The following is a 22,097-nucleotide window of genomic DNA, read 5'->3' as shown; positions in this document are numbered from 1 at the left end:
GCCTGGATTTCGGAAACGGCTGGGCCTACATTAACTAATCTTGGTGTTTAGTTTCTTGAAGAACCTAGACAACACTGTTCCCCTTTCCAAAGCTACACATACCAAACACTGCACGCGTAATATATTCTCTACTTTTGTTTTAAACTACATCCAATCGGTGATTTGAAGAAATGCCATTCGAGAAACAAACAATTTCACTCTAGTACTACGCCCACAAACTGCATCAGGGGGTTTGTCCTTCTTCTTCTTATTGTTTTTGCTATCGGAGCAAAAAATCAGTCATTAAACACAAACTGTATACTATATACATATGTCATAGAAATGATCAGTTGAAACATTCATTCTATTAGTCTTTGCATGTTCTCATCAATTTTAGATTATAGTATTCTTACGAATTATAAAATTATTTTTCGAATAAACATAAATTTGTGGCTGCCGAGATAACATAAACATTATGAAAATATCGTTGACCCTTTTCAAGCGTCAAAAAAATGAAATAAATTGCTGAGTTTTTAAACAAAATATTTACTCAGTTTCTTAAAATTACCTCAATTTAATGTCTGCACACAAAACAGCAATAATAAACAATCTGTTAACAAAAAATGGCAATGTGTAAACAATTTACAAATACAAATTTACATTTAGCGGCTGAGTAATTATGGAAAAGTGCAGCCATGATGGGCAGCTGTATGATGTGGCCGGAAAACAGCAACAACAACAAAAAAAAAAAAGAAGAGGCAGGAGAACCACACATGCCTTCCCTCCTGTCCCATCCATTTCGAGTTCACACACAAAACCAAAGCACAGTGCGTGGTCTCTGGGTCTGGCAATTAGCCAAACGCATACCCATGGCGCAAAAATAGATTTCCCGTAATAAATAAAAATTATTCAAAATGGAAAATTTTTCTGCAGTTGGATTTGTAGAATGCGAACATAAATTAAATAATGTCATGCATACTCGAATATACAGACATATATGACAAGCAGCAGCACCAAAACGTCAAGTGCACAGTTAGGATTAACTAATTGGCCAACATTAGAAGGAATGCCTAATTGGCCAACTTACACGTAACTTACACGCAGCTGTAGATACTTTTTAAATGCTTAATATTTTGTAGCACTTCTTTGCTATTTGCCTCCCATTTTCATTCACTTTACGCGCGTGTGACGCAATTGTTATTTCATTATTTTTAGAAAAATTGCCAAATCGAAGAAAAAGTTGACAAAAGAAAACATTTAAAATAGAAATTGGTTCAAGGTTGCGCAATTCGCAAGCTACTCAAGATCGCATATCATATTAATCTTTGTATTTAAAATTTAAAGCACAAGAATACTTTCTTATGCGAAAAGAAATGCACAGAAAAAAAAATGAATAGGCTTCTTACGTTTAGGAATTGTTCTAATAACTAAAATGTCTCATTTCAGAATTGATTATTAAAGGCTAGAATATACTAAACTGGATTGATCTGAGACTGGAACATTTATGGGTAACAAAAAAGTATATTCTTTATCGATATCAAACAATTTAATTGAAGCTGATTTTAAGAGACAAAAAGAATAAATATTTGAATTTAATTCAAGCTGGTTTTAATTTACATTAAGAAAGAGACAAAAAGAATAAATATTTCAAATTTAGGCGAGTCTGCGCGTTTTTGAACTACAGACTTTGTTTACCTTTATTGCAGATATTTGAAGTTTGATAATATATTACGAAACTAAAGAATAAAAAATACTTCGAATGCTATCAGCACTTAGCGTCTCATTTAATTTAATTTAATTATTTGTTTACTTTTGAGTTTAAAAACACAAATTTATTTCGCCTTAAGTGGAATATACTTGGTGTTGTTCCATATTTTTTTGGCCATTCATTACAAAACAATTAGCACTCACTTCATCAATTCAAAATACAGGGCATAACCTGATGTACATAATCGAGAATCTTTCATGATATAGCAAAAAAAAATTACAATTAATAGTATGCTTGTATTATCGGAACAAAACTTCTTTTACATTATTGTGAGCGAATATGCTGTTCTTTGTGTTTTCTATACGATCCTGAGACCATCATAATGTCGAGTAAAAGCATCTAGATGAGCCAAACTAGTCCAATTAATGCGAACCATTACAATTTTGGAAGTACATTTTATACTCTGTCCTCAAAGGGTAAAAGAGTATACTAATTAGTGTGAAAAAAATTCTATTTCCAGATGAAAATAATCTTACAATAAATTAAATATTGTTGTTAATGAACATCGATGTTTTCACAGCTCTGGTTTTGAAGCGTTTGGTGCATCGTTTTCTCAAGTACCGTGAAAAATGTAGTCGGCTGGCACTTGATGGACGGTAATACGCCGTCCGATGGAAAAGCTTCTTGATCGCACAAAACGTTCTATTGATTCAGAAGTTGATTTTGCAATAATATATACTTATCAATTATGTGCTTATTTTTAATAAGTCCAGTTTACTTTGGGGCGCACCTTGTAACCAATTGCCAATTCTCAGAGATAAACAAATCTAATCCGAACTGAATAGTTTACCAATCAGCCGCAAAACATTTTTACTAGCTTATTCTATGTACATTTCCTTTGCGATCTAAGAAAGAAAGCCTTTTTATATCAGTGTATGGACTGTCGCATAATCTATTTGGCAAGTGGCGAACTCATAAATAAATTTTGAAAACAAAATAGTATTGCAATAAAATTGCAAAAATGTGAGCCAAATTATTTGATATATTTTCATGTGCACATTTAAAAGTTCGGCAATGACTTTAAAGCGTTTTATTTAGTGTAGAGGTATAATAAATAAAAATAACATAGTTCTAAATTGTTTTGCAGCTGCTTTGATATAATCGGCTTTGGGATAGCAAATAAAATAATCCGAAAGCGAAATATGGTCGACACCAAATTGTTTTCAAACACAAAGTATATTTTTTGGCCGACAAACAAAACAACTTCCTACTCGAAACCAGAATTTTGAAACTGAAGATGGCTTCCAAAGCCTTTTGTATTATAATAGACAAACCACTTGCCGGTTTTGGTTAGTGTGGGGGCCTAGTAAAAACCAGTTAACAATTATATTTCTCCATATTTTAGGTTGGCGTTGGCGAAATTAAAAATTTTATGCCATTGTCACATGCGCCTTTTGTTAATTAGTGAACGTTTATTAAGCGATTAATCACTCTTGTATTACTTATGTATACATATATACTTGTACGTATGTATATGCACCCACAATACACACACACTTTCTATAACGATCGCATTTTTTACCTAAACACAGCCAATGTCTGGTGTTTTGACGCAGTCAACCCAATCTTATAATCAACAATGCTTTTCCTAATTGCTGCCACGATAAGCGCCGTTGCACTTGAAACCAAAAATTTATTGATAACTAGGTAAACAATACGGTTTAAATAGCCAAGGCCACAGTAGAATACCTACACGCGATTGGCGTAAAAATAATTGTTGCGAAGGAAAACTCGTATTTTGAAAATTTAATAGAACAACGCGACCACGATAATTCTATATTCGCAATGATGTGCAAATTTCAGCTTTGGGCTATTGTGGTCAAATGATTTTGGAGGCACAGATCTGCTGATCACATTAATAAACCCTATACTTCATTGGATCTATAAAGTTTCCTTTATTTTAATTAGGTAATATTTCTCTATTTGTTGGTATAACAAAGATGCTTAAAGCAGGCCCTATGTATTAAATGGAAACGTACTCGCATATATAGTTTTATAATGGTCGTAAAAATGTGGCTTATCTAGCCCAACTAATCATTGAACATTCTTTTCTCAGTACGTGTCAAAGAAACGATCTAAGAAATTGTGCAATTTTTAAACCAGTCTGATAACAACAATGAAATAAATATAGCATTTTCGGCAATTTAAGCTTCGGAATATTAGGTAACGAACATAAAAGAAAGCATTAAAGATTCATTATACCAAAAGGATTTCTTAACATTAAGAATTAACTGGTATTTATCCAATGGCTTGAAAGTCCCTTTACTTTCATGGGCAAATGCAATTTTTCGAAAAGGTAAAAGGTATGTATTTACAGGCGAATATTGGAAATGGTTGATGGTTAAAATGCGATTTTTGACAACAACAAAAAATCTGCCACAACTGTCGACCGATAAGACTAATTTTTATTTAGTAATCTATTTGTGCGAAACAAGGCTAAAACGCACTTTCCCATTAATTTCATTCATTTTTAATCAAATTCATGTATTCAAATTCAACTATTGTAATCACGAATTCGGCAATCCTCGTGATTTTATCAATCATCACAAAGGTTCTGGAATAGTGTATACCACTAGTGCACTATGCCATAAGATAAACAATTATCACCGTAAGCTTGTTTCGTCAATTGAAATGTTTGGGAGAAAGTTTAACCGAGCTTACAATAGAACTTATTATTTCGACCGTTGATACCAATAGCACAAAAACAGTGTTACTTTAACTCATCTTTTATTCATACAATTATCAAGAAATTTTTTTACGGGCGATTTAAAAGTTCTGTTTACTTTGGGATGTGCCTTGTATATACTTATCTATAAAGACAAAGTAAATAGATGTACTTCCAGCAAATGAACAAAAGCCAACCATTTGTTTTAAAGTTGTACCTAAACTCGTTTTCCATGTGTAGTTTTGAATCTAGCAAAAAAAAACCCTTAAATTAAATTGAAATGAAAGTGCACACAAGTATTAATTGTAACAATTATTATGAATCTTACACGTCTTTGTTTCAGTTTCGAAGTATTAATAATGCTCAATAATGTTTTACTTGTAAAAGTAAAAGTTATTCCCACAGACTGATCCATTCATGGATCCCATTCCCACAACAAAACTTTTGCCAAGAATAATTAAATTAAATAAAAGCAGTTCGGACCAAAGCAAATTTAAGTTGAATGACTCTCGAATTTCAATTTCAAAATTGCTCTTCAGCGCTAACAACAAATGAATTGTTAAGATAGAGTCTGTAGATTCAAAAACAACATGCTTCGCAAGAAGAGGAAAAATGTATAGAAAAAGTAAAATGTTAAGCCGCGCAATAATTCAATGGTTCAGTCAGTCAGTAAGTTAATGACCATGATTATAATGATTTGGCTGCTGTTTTTGGTAATAATCAACGTTAAATTTTTATACTAATGAGCAGCGCCCAAAGCGTAAAGTGTGCAAATGGAAAACAATAATAAATAAATACGTAGTTAATGTAGACATAGTCCGAAAACGCACTCAAGGGAAAACTAACCGAATGTTAAAAAACACACGCATAAAAATCACCCCAAATTTTATGAATGAAATTCAATTCTTTCTCTTTTATAATAAGCGTGAAAAGTCGTTAAAGAAGAGTGTGAGAGATTCAAAATAATATCAACAGAAGCAGCAAAATAGCAGCGAAGAATTGACAAGACAGAATTATACGCATGTATATTGTATCTATCAGTTATCGTATATAAATATTCGGGTAGTCAATATGTGTGTAAGATTGTTGACCCAGTTACAGAGGAAAACGGAAAGATGTAGACATTTGAAAATAGGTGCAGTAAAAATAGTTTATTTACTTTTACGCATACCTAATTGTTTCGGGCTTCCCCCCAAAGTGACCGAAATAATGTTCTCAACCGAATGTGTTCTTGCATTTGCATAAACAAAAGGCAGACCGCATCAAACGTAAAGGCAAGAGAGTGCAAGATATATGCCGACGAAACTAAACATATGGTATACGGGTAGTCTTTCCAACGGAAATGCGTTGAATTCATTATATTTGTATAAGTACAAGATCGTTTAAATATTGCAGCCAAAGACAATTGTACAAATAGAAACCATACAGATTCGAGTTGCTTTCTTATAGTGAAATGTAAATTTAAATTTAGGGCTCAAAGATTATAAATTTATAATTTTATAATTTGACTTTTTATAGTTTAAGAAAATTTATATTAAATGAAACTGTAAATTATGAAAATAAAATGTTTCCATGTTATTCAAGGTTTAACATATTTAGGACTTTGCTACTTTGTTGTAAAAACAACGGAAACGGTTCGTTAAACAGATTTTGTCAAGAACTCTGAGAACAGAAACAAATGTCTTCTACTAGCTTATATTTTGTGATATTAAAACGATCTCGATATCCCAAACTGCCCCACATGCTTACAACCCAACTATAGAGAGAAACAATCGATACAATTGAAAGGGCAGATTAATTTGGCAAATAGAGTAATGTTTGATAGTTATGATTAAGAAGAAACATCGATTCTTCTTCCCATTCTTTCCCCAAAAACATCTATTACAATATGAATATTTTTTTTAAATTTGTTCATTATATATTTATTTGATATTTCACTGAATATGCTTTAAGGACGAATACAAGAATTACCAACTTATAAGTAAGAAAAAATGGAACTATTAAAATTGTAAGGTTTACAAATAAAAACTTAATTCCCACATTTTAATTATCACTTTGTCTCTTCTTTATCGGTTATTGAAAAATGCCATATGAGATTTTTTGTTAGACATGTTAACATTTTTCTCTAAGTTCGACTATCTTTTAACTTAACTACTTATATTCACGACGGTTCGACTGTTATTCAAATTGTTTTACCTAAAATGCTGTTTTAGGAAGAGCAGGTGTTGTGTTAAACACGTCATACAAATGATCAAAAACTGGATTGAATAAGAATTATTGAGGCGTTGAACAACACGTCACATGATGTCAGTTAAGAGCACTTGTTGTCTGCCCCAGAACGACAAGTGATAAGCAAATAGAAAATCTGAACACACATATTCACATGCTGCATCTTAAATGAACCGAAGAAATGCTGAAAACCTAACGCTTGATTGCGTTCGACAGGTCGAAAGATGGCAGCAATTCAAATACTCGTACAGTATAAGAATATGTATCTATACAGGCTTCACAGACACACCCGCAACATATCCCGCAGTGACTTGCCATAAATTATATTTTGTTGCTATCTGAGAATTCGTTGCGTATTTACTTATACGATATATCTATGTAAACGGACAAGTAGCTATGTATAGTCAAATAAATTGCGTCATGGCCATAAAATACCCCAAAAAAAAAAGGCGTAAAAGTTTATTTATTTATATTATACTTAATATCGCGCACTAAGCATAGTCCGAGTCGATAACGACAAACGCAAATAAATGTTAAAGCCCCTAGGCTGAAAATAGTTCCCATTCATTAGAAATCAAAGAAAAGCAAACCAAACCAAACCGCAAAAGCCAAAGGCATTTACAAAATGACAAAACAACAAAATAAGGAGAACTGTCTTCAAAGACTGACTACGACAGAAACGAAAGTACGAAGAGTTTTTCAAATGAATTTGAATGGCGTGCGTGGTTTGATTTCATGATCTGCATATGGCAATGGATCTTCAAAAATTCTTCAGTGCAAAAGTTGCAAAAAGAAGATAGCTTTGGTGAACCACAAAAGCATTTGTATGCCAGATGAGCCATGCATGTTTCTGTATTACGTGTGGGTGGGTGGCCAGCTTTCAACGACATGTGTTCTTTATGGGTTAAGTAGTACTATATACATTTATTTTGTCATTGCCATCGTACTTGAAGTTGAGTCTGAGCTAGCTCTCTCGTATACTTGTTTCAGTTCTAATTTTACAAATCACAGTTCGGATTTCCAGGCCAATAGTTTCACTTGACTTTGACTTCATGTCTGGCTGCGCTGAGCGGCGTAACCACATTTTAGGCATCAATTAAACGCCGCTAAAGTACACTATAAATATTGCCACTGACAACAGTAACAATAACAAAACAAACAGCAATAACACAGCTTAAATAAATAATTCAACGATGATCTCACATAGAAAGACAAACAGACAGGCATTGTGACGGTTGTACGGCTGCTGTCTCTCGAATACCAGATGGATTGTTCTGACTTTTTAATAGTGTGTGTGTATTTTTGCCAGATCTAACGAGATAGCGTTAGTTCGCTGTTGTTTCAAATGTTGTCATTGAATTTTGCATTGAATGTCTGCCAGCATATAAATCAAAAAAAAAGTTATGAAAACCCAAAAAACAAAAACAAAAAAACTATACAACTGCTGAATGACGAAAGCGTAAACGAAAGTTTTGGGCTTTTGAATGGCAATCTCAACAGCTTTGACACAGTAACCGATTTAATATTTAGTTGCTGAAAAGCGTTTTTTCAGTCAATATGGTTAGGGGCTAAATTCAATTATTAATGAACATTTGAAGCAACTTTAATGAAGCAAAAAGCAACAAAGTTCAAATAGTTAAGCAAACTTAAATCAATAAATATGCATTTAGTTATAGAAAAACTCAATCATTAATAAGACTTTGACACGCTATAGTCTAAGGAGTGGCCCCTGCTGGCTAATGATTTAATAATAATAAAAAGCAAATGTCAAAAAGTTGATCAACCCATATGTATGGCGAATGCATGTGTCAGAAAAAGGCAGTATTCCAGACAGATATACATACATATATGAATATGCGTGTATGTATGCATAAATTCCAATTATCGATTTCATTCTCCACAAGTTACCCATCACGATTACAATACGAATACAAAAACTTAATTAATAAATTCGTTCTCGCAGGACTAAAAAATAAAAGGTGTGTATTATATTATTATTTATACTATGTACTTATAAATCAAACAATCAATCAAATAATCAATGTAGGAACTCTCTTTTGTAGTCATGTTTTGGCAAAAAAAATTTCAAATGTGCGTACTGACCATGACAATTTTTGTGTCCGTATGTGTTGTTTTATCTACTTGAATTGTTTTTTTTTTTTTTAAATGTGTCTCCCACATAGCGATAATACAAATAAATATAAAATAAAGAAACTCACATATATATAGGCTTTATAAATCCGATCAATACTTTTGTCAAAATGATTTTAAAATTGCTACCAATATAGGCTGCAACAGAACTTCATTCTATTTATATATATGGGTAATTCAATCACCTGTAGTTTGAAGTCATTTGAAATCAAATTATTTATTTATATAAAATTCTACCGGTAAAAAAAAATTAATAAATGAGTGGAACGCAGCTATAGCTTAATCCGTTTAAAAGTTGTAAGCAATTGGACTCACTAATTGCATTTTATAGCCCACTTGACAGTACATCGGTTGGCAGGCACTGCTTGGGAACTGCTTTAATTCACACTGCACATACAGCCATTAACACCAAATAGTATATGCATGTGTAAAAATATATGTACTTGTTTGCGGTCATATTTGTTTATATATATTATAAAAGTAAAAATGTTTCTACCTATACATCTGTGTGTATGGGGGGCTTAGAGGTATTTACAAATGTCAAAATTGGTCATTACTGAAAAACTAATTGACGCATATTTGTGAAATTTTCCATCTCTGTACGAGTAAGTATTGTTTGACGAGGAGAAAAAGCTGGGTGGGGAAAATGATATCGTGGAATCACGCTCTTAAATCGGAGATAACCTTAATTTGTATTACTTCAAATGCAAACGGAAGAAATTTACTAATCATATTTATATATACATACATGTGTAGGAAATGGAAAGCAAAGGTCCAACAGCTACACATTAGTAGTTATTTAAAAAAATATGCAATATAAGTGCTTGACATATATTTTATACTGATAATTAAAATTCTTTATACTCGTATGATAAAGACAAAAGCATTTTTTTTAATCTCCGCTCTTTTTAAAGATTAGTAATCAATATGTTTAATCAATATGTGTGACGAAATTAAGACTGCAACTCACTATTAGGGAGTGTTTTCTTCGGCACAAAATGATTGAAGAAATGTATGTTGCACTCTTACTTTCGCCACCAAGTTTCTTATCTCGTCAAGAGGTTTTTATATTGATATCTAATAGGAAAATTATAAGGCGAGAAGCTAACAAAAAACAAGAAAGGAATGCTAAAGTCGAGCAGGCTCAACTCTTAAATACCCTGTACCACCCCACAAAAAAGTAATTAAATGAATTAATTAATTTAATTTAATTACTTAACTAAATTAATTTAATTAATTAACTAAATTAAATATAAAATATTCCATGCATGCATACATACATTTACATTTACATCAGAATCGTGCCTTATGCGTGTTTGTGTACTTGTACATATGTATGTATGTGTGCATTGGGCCTAGTTATATGGCTATAACTTTCCGATCATTCTATCATAATGAGACTTGGTATACGGTTATATAATAACTAACCTAATGTGACTACCTAATTTTAGTTCAAAATTATAAGAATTACGGGAGTTATAGAAAATCGTTAATAGGGGGGGAGTGGGGGGGTGGATCAGAAAAAATGAACAAACTCGTCCTTTCTCGGTCTCAGGAGAATCTGTATACCAAGTTTGGTTATTCTAGCTCTTATACTTTCGGAGATCCTTGCGTTCATACAGACAGACAGACGGACAGACAGACGGACAGACAGACGGACATGGCTATATCGACTCGGCTTGTCATGCTGATCAAGAATATATATACTTTGTGGGGTCTACCAAGCCTCCTTCTGTGTGTTCCATGTGCACTCGCACAAAACTAATATACCCTTGTACCCTTTGGGTACAGGGTATAAATATATAATATTTCGAGCTATTAAAACTAATAGCATTGGCAATCTAATTTTGATTTCACCTATTATTTTTTTTGCTAACACAAGACAGACAATTTTAACCTAATAAAGGGTATATTATCCTTTGAGTATAGGGTATAAAAATGAAATACATGGACTCCTTTATTATGCCTTTCTTTTCTGTGTCGCAGCTCCACTGTGCTAATAAACCAAATGTGACATATATATTTGTGTAAAAGAGCAATTCTTATAGTATGTGTCCTCATATAGATATCTGCTGGCTTAAGCCATCAAATGTTGAATCACTAACCCATTTCTGCTCATATTTTCCACAAACATTTCAAACAAACTTATTAGAGCAACACGCAACATCAAAATTTCAAACAATTGGCAGCAGGAGAGACTTTGACATTTGATGTTGACGGCAAAGCCGCACGCAAACTGTATTTGTGCCAATTAATTGTCACATTAAATGAGTAACGTAAACATATAGAGAAGAGAGCAACAACGGGATACAGAAATCAAATGCATAAATAAACCAATTTATATAGAAACATTGCATAAAAAGTGGAGCATTATTGTTATGTCTATAAGTAGTATAACATATAAGTATTTATAGATGGATAGAAAACGGGCAAAATTTTTGTGTTGAAGGAAAACGCGTATGTCGTACACAGTCGAAAATTGCGCTAGACATGATTATAGAGAGGCGAATAGCGAAGATACTAGTAGTCAGATAGGCAGACAGACATTTAATTGCTTGTTGTGCACAACATAATAACAGTGGAGGTCACATAACACAGACATGCACCCAAAAGCTACCCCCGCAGGAAGCGCACTGTCATGATTTTTGGGTGGTTGTTGCTTGTTTCGTCGAGTGCTTTTCGCTGCCAATAAATTGTCGGTTTGTGTCAAAAAAAAAGGAAAAAAAAGGAAAAAAAGAGGTAAAAACAAACGAATATTGCTTGCCAACAGCGCATACATAACAAACGCACTAATGTACTTATATATATGTATTTACTCGAATATATATATTATATAATAAATAATATAGCTTGCCAAGTGTAAAAGCGCCCTATGCGACCAAACGACCGACTTATAGCAACAACAAGAAACAACTTTGCCATCAGCTTTGCCGAAACTTGAATGCCCTGCTTGCGAGAGATGCAACAAGAAACCATAGAGTTACATTAAGGCAAATTTTTCTTAAGATATACATAACTGTATATAAGAATTTAAAAGGTTTTGATTTCCACGAGATCTTTAAGACTTTGTCCTATTTCCTTAAGAACTTGTAGAAAATTAACTGCATTTCATGGAATTACTTTAATTCACGAACATATGATTGAACTGCGGTCTTTCCAAACTTTAAGGCTGCTAATTCCATTATCATTTTAGAATTATATTCATACTTGTATGATTGCAACTGCGGACTAGCCGAACCTTAAGGCTGTTATTTCCATTAACAATTTAGAATTCTATGTACGAGTAGTTTTTGATAAAATCGTCATCTAATGTTATCCAATTTAAGGTAATTTAATTAAATTCTGCAATATATATATATATTATATATCTCTCCAATTTACAAAATAATGCCAACAAGCTTAAAATTAGTTTAAATTATTGCAAATTATTGTGAGTGGGAATTCAAACCAACAAGATTAATAAGAAACCGTTTTCGACTTAATGAAGGGTATAGAAACAGTAGAGCACTCAGTAGAAGCTAAACAAGTTAAATGTGAATTGCGGCTACTAATGCGACATAAGCTCATCGCAGAAGCAGCAGATGATGTCATTTTGGCACTTTTTTTATCGATTTTGTTGTAATAATTAATTTAGTAAATAAAGCATTGACAAAAAGTACCGCCAACTGACCTTGACATTCTAACTGTTTGAGTTAGCTACTTGGACAATACAAATTATTTTTGACGCAATCGAGCTGACAGGCTACTGAGTATTTGAAAAGCCCACATACTACTTATCTAAATTATTTGGGCCTTATCAGAGTGAAGACTATACTTTATTCTCGTTTCTTCCATGCTTTTTTTTCTCATGTGAGAGTCACATAAAAAAAAAGTGGATTTAGGTTTCTTTCGTAAGATGATTACCTCGTTTCTCCTTGATATGACTATCGTACTGGGAATTACTGCGCGCAAAGTTAATGGACGCCATTGTGGATTGGAATTCTTGATATTCGGTTTCTTCGTTGCGGCTGCTGCTGGTACTTTGTGGGGCTTGAGTCTGATAATCCGAGCGCAGACTCTTGCTGAAAGTGCCGAAGCCGCTGAGGGCATGTGGTGTGCACGGCGAGGGTGTGGGCGTGGTCGAGTGCGATATGGGCGTCTGTACTATTACCAAACTACTGGCACGCACCCCCTCAGTATCGGAATCGTTGTCAATGTCGTCATTCACATTGGAGGCGTTTTGACCAATGCGTATTTGCGAAGAGGTAAACGAAATGTTGCCTGCGGGCGAAATGGGAACCGAACCGATACCACTAACACTATCACCACCGGCACCACTCTCCCTAACCGATTTGCGCGTAGTTGTCGAGGATTTCGTAGAGGACGTTGTCGTTGTGCTTATCGTTTTGTGTCTTACAATTTTCTGGGATTCTTCCGACGAAGAACCACGCAATTGGCACGCTTCTGGCAAACTGATGGTCGCACTTGCTGGCGTTGCTGTTTGCGGTTGCTCCTTCGTGCCTATCGGCGTGGATGTTAGCATTGTCTTCGTTGTTGATTTACCCGTTGTTTGCCATGACAGGTCGCTTGGACGCGTTCGTTGTGGTGGTTCCTGCTGTGGTTCTTGCTGTTGTTGTGCCACTTCGTTGCCACCCACATTTACCGTTGTTTGCTGATATAAACGCCGACGAGGGTTGCTACCCACGGTAATGTCAATGTTGGCCGTCGATGTTGTTGGCGTTGCCATGACGTCCTCCAAGCCGCCGCCGAATTGCCTAATGCGTGCCCGTACCGAGCTATCAGTTTCGTCGTGTTCTTCAAGCGTTTCACTTGTTTCCATCATGTGCTCGTCTTCCAATTTGATTAAAATACGTCGTCCACCGGCGGTCATATCCACACTACGCGGTGGAGTTACACTCGAGCGTCCGCTGGAATAGGACGAGCGGGACCAAGAGGTTTCACGTTCTAGTGGCGAACGTAGCTCCCGTTGCGGTGAGTCGCAAGGTGAGACATAGCCCTCGCCATGTCGATAGATCTTCTCTTCCGTGTAGCCGCCGTCGCTGGTCATCGACGATGTAATAATGGTCCGAACTCCATCCGCCGATTGCACCTCTCGTACCAGCTGCTCCCCCTCCAGAAAACGGGCACTGGCTGCTTTCGGATCCATTTCCATTTCACGTTCCATTTGACGCGACAAGTCTTTCTTAACCGTGCGCCTTATTTCTGGCCCCATTTCCAGTTCCATTTGACGCGACAAGTCCTTCTTCACTGTGTGTCTTGTCTCTGGCTCCATTTCATGTCCCATTTGATGCAACAGGTCTCTCTGGATGTTGCGTCTAGTCTCAGCTTCCATTTCATGTTCCATTTGATGTGAAAGGTCTTTCTTTACGGTACGCCGAGTTGTTCGAAGTGTTACGTTAAATGGCGAGAGCTGTTCATCCACATTTCCGTGAACCGGACTACCTGTTAGTTTGCTGGTAGTCTTGAGTGTTACATTGAAAGGACTGGGAACTTGGTCGCTGGTCACTTCTACTTTACGCACCGCTGTTTGCGGAGTGTGTCTTAAATGGACCTGCTGAAAAGCCAATTTGGCAGCCTCAGCTTCGGCTAGACCCCGCTGCCGCTCCTCTCGCAAACGTCGTTCTATCTCGTGCACGTCAATTTCAAATGGATTCTCGGCATCATAGTCATCAAGTGTATCATATGTTTGCTCACGTCTTAGCTCGTCCGCGCTTTGCTCGGCTGTGCGTTTTAATGCTGGACCAGCTCCACTATTATCACCCGTCCAGACCTTTTCATATTGTGCGACCTTTTGACGCAAACGTTGCGGCTTAGCTGGTGTACTGGAGTATTCATGCTTCTCTTCTAAATGCTCGCTGGACGCTTCGGAGGACAGTAGTGAGGTGGTTATGGTCTTCATGTATGTGCGCGTCACTGTCGATGTCTCCAGCTGTTTGGTCGCACGGCCAATTGCCTCCTCGACATTCTCAACAGTTGTTCGACTGCTGCTGTGGCGCTCATGCGCACGTCGGGTGCGAACAGCTGGTATTGGAGGCACGTCCGTGTCAGCTGCCCGAGCTGATTCATTGCCACCGCTTCCCCCTCCCCCAGAATCTATGGTTGGATCCTTGTGCTTGCCTGGATCTGTGCTATCCGCCATGATAGCATTGGTTTTATAATTAAACAATTGCTGTGACAAAATATCATCGAAGTTGTTGCTCCCCTTCTAAAATACCCAGCGACACTTCCTTCCAAGTTCTGCTCTCCCCTCTCTCTTTTTCTCTTTGCGCTTCCTGTATTCTCTTGCTCTCCCTTTTTATAATTCCTTAAGCAAAATTGATTTTTCTCACGCAACGACAACGTGTCCCCATTGAGTTTTCCATGCCAGAGTTTTCCTGGCCAAAAGTCTGTGGTGGTTCAAAGCAGCCACTGCACGTAAGCCGCGACGAGTTTCTGAGTATACGACCTTCAATTTACGCACTTTTTTATTGCTGTGGTTGTTGTGGGGTTTGCGGGGTTCGCTTTAATTAAAGCACGCATACACACTTTTTAATCACCGAGCTGGGGGACGTTATTAAATAGCAATTCACACGCGTTGCTTTTGAGCGTAAAACGCGTCTTCCCGCTTAGTTTTTTTTATATATTATTTTTGTTTTAACTTCTGCCAAATTCTAATTAGTTTTTGGCGAATTCACGATTCCACTGCTCTGCCTCTTAACTCACACACGCACGACGGCCGTTACAATCACTTTCTGAAGCTGCGCACTTCGTGTTCCACATTTGTTCCGTTCCCAATCCGTTGTTGTAGAAAGCCGGTTCGATACTAAATCGTCAATGTGCTACGCCTTGTCCAGAGACCGCAGCTGAGCAGCAAAGCAGCAGCCCCAGCAGTAACCAGTCAGTCCGTAGTAAAGCTCAAAATTCGAGAGTTTGTGCTGGCATTCTGAGCATGGTGAGCGAGCTTAGGACCAGCTGAGAGCGCATATTCGAGAAATTTGTAGGTTTTGTGGGGAGAATGTATGGGTATTTACGCATTTTGATAAATGTTGTTTACCTACTACTACTATCATTGTCTCTCTGCCGCACGTACTAAGTACCTTTGAACCGGGCACACAGACATATGTTACACTATATTACTCGTATAGAGTTTTATGTTAGGCAAAGGGGCGTAGCAGCCGGCATTTGAGAAAGGGGCACTTCGAAATGTAGAAATAACTGATCTTATCAGTTTTAATTGATCGTTGTCAATTATTGTAGGTCCCCTATTCCTCCAAATTGTGGCCTCAAAACCAAAGTGTATATTTTGTAAGCAACATATTTATTTGTATGTATTGTTAACGGACCTATACTATGTATATAACAGCAGTGCATGGCTTAAAAATTTCATATTTCCACAGTCCTTAACTCTTTTTATTTTGCACAATATCATAAATAAATTTAACTTATTCTATAGAAAATTAAAGTATTTTAATTATTATTCAATATTTACTTTCTGATGCATACGTGCGCATTGTTTTGAATTCATTCAATTTTGCTTTAAGTTTTGTCATTATAGTTAGCTGGGAATTTTTTATAGATTTTGTGCATACATCCCTTTTAGCTGCGACACTGTCTATTTTGTAAACTTTTTAAAATATCAAATTGCAGAAAAAGCTTTTCTGTAGGGTGGTTTATTGTTCGAGTAACAATTGTACAATGCCTCACGCAGTTGAGACCTTGCTCACGCAACAACTTAACTACGCTCAGTTTTAAAATGTCGCTCTTCTTTCTGTCTCTGGCTCAGTTTTGATTTCGCTCTCGTAATCCGTATTGGTTCCATGAATGGGTGGCATCTGAACACTTTTTACTTCTTATTGCTATTGCCCTTTTTGCTTTCTTACACACCTTGTGTGACATCATGAGCGTGTGAAAATATCAATTACATACACACTCACAGCCCTCAGCACCACCACCATCCATGAACAGCAACCACCGTTGCTTTATAAGCCCTTAACGAGAACTCGTTAAACGCTTACAAAGTTTGTGCAAAATATATGTACATAGATATGTTGCTACAAAATAAGTGGCTTAAATCGCTTTATATTTGATGTACTTACATATGTATTGTATTTTCTTTCGATTCATTTTCCTTTTCATTTTTTTTGTTGTGAGGCAATTGAATGTGGGTCAGCACATCATGGCTTGACATTGCTTACAAGCAATTAATGAATGTCATTCATAACAGCGAGCGCAACCAAAGTCAATGTTTGTTTGGGAATTACATAATCTCTGCGCCCGCTCTCTTCTCAGTTCACAAAACTAGTTTCTGAGCTATTTCTGGAAATTTATGTATGGTTGTGACGTCACGCCGTAAGATTTTTGTTATTTTATTTTGTTATTTTTGTTTGTTTGTTATTTTTGTTGACGAGCCAAGAAGTTGACCTTCCAATACGTAAGTGAAGTTGAAGTGCGAATGGGTGTCGCAATTTGTTAGCAATAGAGCAAATTATTTATGCATAGACTGTATGCAAAATTCAGAAACACCAAAAGGTCAACGGTAATCAATTCTAATTTGCATTTAATCAACTTTTTCTCTAAGCCTATATTCATGTTACGCAGCCGTTCAAAATACAAATCTCATTTCTGTTAAATAACAGCGAACTGTTATGTTAGGAATGGTCCGCTAAAAGCTATTGTTTTTGGGTTTGCAAACTTCAATGTTTTTAAATCTCTAAGGCTTAAAACAAATGTCACATTTTTCGCTTTACATATATGTATCTAAGAAGGGAACACACTGCTTAAACTGTTGTTAATTATTTTTCAGAATATATTCTTAAATAGCGAATGAAAGCAATCTATTGACAACTGATAGCCAAGAAAAATAAATACGTTGAAAACTAACAATTCAGAACAGAACATGAAACAGATGATAAGCTGGTTATAACCACTTTCAAGGCTTATAGAACATTTTAAATACATCTTAGAAAACTAAAAAACAAGTTGTTTTTTCTGATAGCTTTACGATATTCTCCAATTGTAAATTTGACCCATTTCTTCACAGCAAATTGGAAGAATCTTAACATTTTTGAGAACTCTACTTATACACAACTTTTAGAAGGCATAAAAATATATTATTTGTCTCCATTTCGTCTGCCACCAAATCTTAAACTCCAAAAAACAAAACACCAAGTCATCACCCATAACGAAAGGTGAATTCCTTGTTTGTTTACGGTTTCAGAATAGATCATCAAAAGAAGCACTTAAATCCCAAAAACAACACAATTAGTACACTATAATTAGTAAGTAAATAAAGGGGACTGCCACGCAACAACAAAAAAGTAGCAACAACCAACATAAACAATAACAGCAACTAACGCCACGTTGTAATGCATCTTATGTTCATTTTGAAGCATAATTGAGTTTACGGTGCCACAGACGACTATAAACCTGACATGTTTGAAGTGGCACTTGACAGCTGTAATCAATTGGTCTAATTAGCAGCTTTAATCTTTCAAATGGGAACAAATACAACAATTTTTTATTTGGACTGCTTTAGGATAATTGCATTTTCGTGTCGGTGGATAAGAAACATTAATCTATTTATTGCTTATTGGAATTTCAATTTCTTCATTCCATTTTTTGCATAAACAATTCTATTTTTTCTTTGACGAATAAACAAACATTTCCGCTGCCAAAAATCTATTTTTTCGGCACAATCAATATTTTCTCTTGCAAACACACAAATCTATTCGCTGCCATTGTATTTTTCTCACACTTAAACATAAAGTTGCTTAGTTTAATGGCAAAACAAATGCGAAATTGTTTCAATATTTCTAATATTGACATTGGTGCTAAAAATGCTTTTACGGCTTTATAAACAGCCATTCATCTGCATATTCAGCAAAATACACAGACATCAATTAAAAAGGCCCATATTGCACGCTAAGTCAATTAATAGCCTACATACTACTATATGTATATATTCTCATATACACCCATTCCTTTTGCAGGCTGACCAAAATATTTGTGCTAAAAATTAAGCAACATTACAGAAACAATTAGCCAAATTATTTGTCACACACAAATAAATAAAAAGGCAATTAAAAATCGCAATCGTACTGAGCACTTGTCAACGTTTGATTTGTTGGAATTGCTCATTTGCATATGTCTAGCTATCGAGCATACGCCGTGGGGTACGTGAGAAAAATCTTAAAATTAGTTTAAGCGAATCATTATTTTTAGCATTCTATATCATATGAAAGCCATTAGCGAGCTCAGCGCCCGATCTCACGTGGGCGTTGGGAAAAACGTTTACAGCATGGCTATATCGCTGCTATATACTATATTATTGAATATTGGCAACAATTTTTGGACGGGATGGGTTTTATTTATAAATGTTTAGTAGAAGCGCGTTCTAACAACATTGTTTATGTGCATTTTTACAAACGGAATGCTGGTTTGTGTCATAAGTGGTTTGGGTTATTAAGGGAACTAAGAAAGTTATTTAATTTGTATTTAAATTAATTTTTGTTTGATTATATATGAAAATAATAAAATGTAATAAATGTACAAACTACAAAATATTCCAACAATTAAAAGCGTCATCAAATTTTATTCATTATGGAGCTAAGCCGTTGTAAGTATCTATAAGCGTTAAAACCTCTAGACTGTAAGAAACGCAACTTTTAAATATTTACAACATGACAGAAGAATTATCTAATATATTTAAAATATACAAATAACTGGCATGACAACTGTATGAATAAACATTTAACTTCACGAGTCAATTAATAATTTTTCAATACTTTATTTTCAACTTATATTGGAAGAGCGGTTATATCTCGGAGAGTAGAGTTGTAGTTGATCTGTTTTTTGAACAATCATCGCTATAACGTCTTTAGAACACAGTGTTAAGATTTGAATCCTTTCGAACCATAATCAACTATTTGCACTGCAATTTTATTTTATGTGGAGATAACTAACTAGCAGTAGTCCGATTTTTCATATACTTGGTAGGTTTTATGGAAAATCTAATACTAGCAATTTACTTGTTATTGAAGTTATAACTGCTTCAAGAATGTCCTTAAAGACAGCCTGTGGGAACAGATTCTCCTAGATTTACACAACAGAAACGTTGCTCAAAACTTAAAGCCATTCTATATACTGCACACTCGTATATAAAATTATATTTTTGAGCACGTTCGCTGCACTCGCCCTGAAAATCTGTGACAAGACAAGTTCGGCTATGCCCGAAAGTGCAGCTAAATTTGTAAATAGCACTGCAAGGCACGGCAGAAAGGGCCAAAAATAACACGGACCCATCCCTTGCGACATTTTATAGGTCCACTATAAATAAAAGCAGCACAGGCCGAATTGAACTTAGGAACGTTGCAATACATACAAGTATAGTTTTTGGGCACAACTTTTCAGCGAGATGCAAGCAACAAGCCATGTTGTTTATAAATAGCGCAATGAAGCCATTTCCACTGTGACATCAGCATCAGAAACAGCAATAGAAACAGCATTTAGGCAAACTATTTAACATGAAAAGGCATTTTCTCTGTTCTAAGTTCAAACACGCGCTACTTTTGTCAATAAACAACAACATTCTCGAATCGATGCATACAGAAACGAGTTGTGTTCCATAAAAAAATGATCTCACTGCCTCAATGTTAATTCGAAAACAAAAAGGCTTTTGGCGAACCTTGCCGATATGCGATCATAGTTGTCTCGTCAGCAATTAAACAAACTTGTTTGCTAACAAAATCTACACCGACATTTAATGAGCCGTTGAGTTTTCAGCTACAACCAGGTTAAAAAGGAAATTGCTTCCCAAATAATACAAATCGCCTGCCCAACAAAAAAAAAATTCAAATAAATTTATTGGCATTCAACGTGTCTAGCCATTGGCGTCGGTCGATGAATGCAATTTCCATTTCGACACATTATGTCATTGTCAATATAGTATATCAGCGCATAAAAATAGCCAAGAATGACAGCGTTTTAAGGTTAAATAATTATTCAGGACAAAATTTAAAAACAATATACGGGCAATTGATGAAATGTTGTCCAATTTTATGCTCTTTGAAATGGAAATGTGCTTAAAGCAAACCAATAATTTAACTAAAATTCGAATTGTAACTAAATAGAAAGTACCTGCTTCCCCTGTCCTTCATGTTAAACATAAGTTTCTATACTTATACTATTCTACATAAATTGTATTCAATATTTTTCCAAAGCAAGTTTTTAAACAGTTTTAAAGAATAATATATTTTATGTGTTTTTGTGATACTGTGAATCTAATAAAATGCGTTTGAAAATAAATGTGCTCTTCTGCATACTTTTCTTTTGTCTTTTAGTCGTGAAGCGTGCGGAATAAGAATTTTATATTTTTATACCCTTGGGTATTTTTGATCGAGGCAAACCTCACCCTATGTTCCCATAGGGTAATTAAGTTTTGCTCACCAACAATAAGTTTTGCCTATTTTTTGAATTAAAATTAATATTTCGAAAGGGATTTACTTTTTTCTGTTCTACTTTTTTCTTAATTCAAGCAAAAAAAAAATGAAACAAACAGTCAATGATGATAGGACAATAAATCAGCCACAGAACCTAAGTAGTGTTAGCAACAACTTTCAAGGTGTTTTCTTCTATTTTAAATATATTCGTATATTTTTAAACAAAAAATATTTAAAATGAAAATGCAAACAAAGCCTTTCTTTTTTCAGTAAATGAAACCCACCCTCGCATATTTCTATTTAAACCAAAAAGAAATTGGATGTTCCGATATAAAATCAAGAACTCTGCTTAAATAGAGTATACAAGCAAAGTAACAAAATAACTAAACAATACCTTTAAATGCGAATTAGTAAAGACTCTAAGTATTTTATATGAAACATACGTTTATACGTACAATACATAGTTTATAAGAGGTTTCATAAATTTCTTAGCCTCGAGCTAACAAAACAAAGCTAGAAATTCAAGAAAAACGTAATATTTCGATTATGTAGATACCGATTCCCACATTTACGGTAACTCCTCGGATTTCAAACCTTTTTTAACTCTTCGCCTTTTTTAAAATCTGCGAGAATCTGAAACTGGTTTCGATTCCTCTGTAAAATGAATTTTAATTTTTAAACCCAATTTTACAAGAATCTAAATTTCGAAATGGATGTCTCACAATTTATGTTAGAATCGGAACGTGAACTGTGAATTCAATTCCCCCCTATGTTACAAAAAATTGTACGTGAGGTACGTGTGATGGACGTGGGCGTCTGGGTCAAGTTCGTCTAGCATTTAACAAATGCAACGCAAGGCAAAGACGCGCACGGCCACGGGGCGTATGTG

General features: G+C 35.1%; 1 protein-coding gene across 5 annotated transcripts in view; it reads right to left on the bottom strand.

Moving 5' to 3' along the window:
- Window positions 1-22,097, bottom strand: part of LOC115630477 (nesprin-1) — a 118,324-nt gene that overhangs the window by 95,113 nt on the left and 1,114 nt on the right. Inside the window, exons 1-2 of one of the 5 annotated variants that reach the window (XM_030527056.1) lie at window positions 14,119-14,931; window positions 12,696-13,902 (exon numbers count right to left, since the gene is read on the bottom strand). The exons of the other annotated variants lie outside the window; for them this stretch is intronic. Of the exons in view, the coding sequence (XP_030382916.1) occupies window positions 12,696-13,902; window positions 14,119-14,931 (2,020 nt within the window). Of the gene's footprint in view, window positions 1-12,695; window positions 13,903-14,118; window positions 14,932-22,097 lie in introns of those variants that run through there. 5 annotated transcript variants of the gene reach the window in all.

This window comes from Scaptodrosophila lebanonensis, unplaced genomic scaffold (assembly GCF_003285725.1).
Source record: "Scaptodrosophila lebanonensis strain 11010-0011.00,11010-0021.00 unplaced genomic scaffold, SlebRS2 tig00001410-arrow-pilon, whole genome shotgun sequence".
Lineage (NCBI taxonomy): Eukaryota > Metazoa > Arthropoda > Insecta > Diptera > Drosophilidae > Scaptodrosophila > Scaptodrosophila lebanonensis.
Note: the sequence above shows the minus strand (reverse complement) of the source record. Positions and strands in the feature narration are given on the sequence as shown.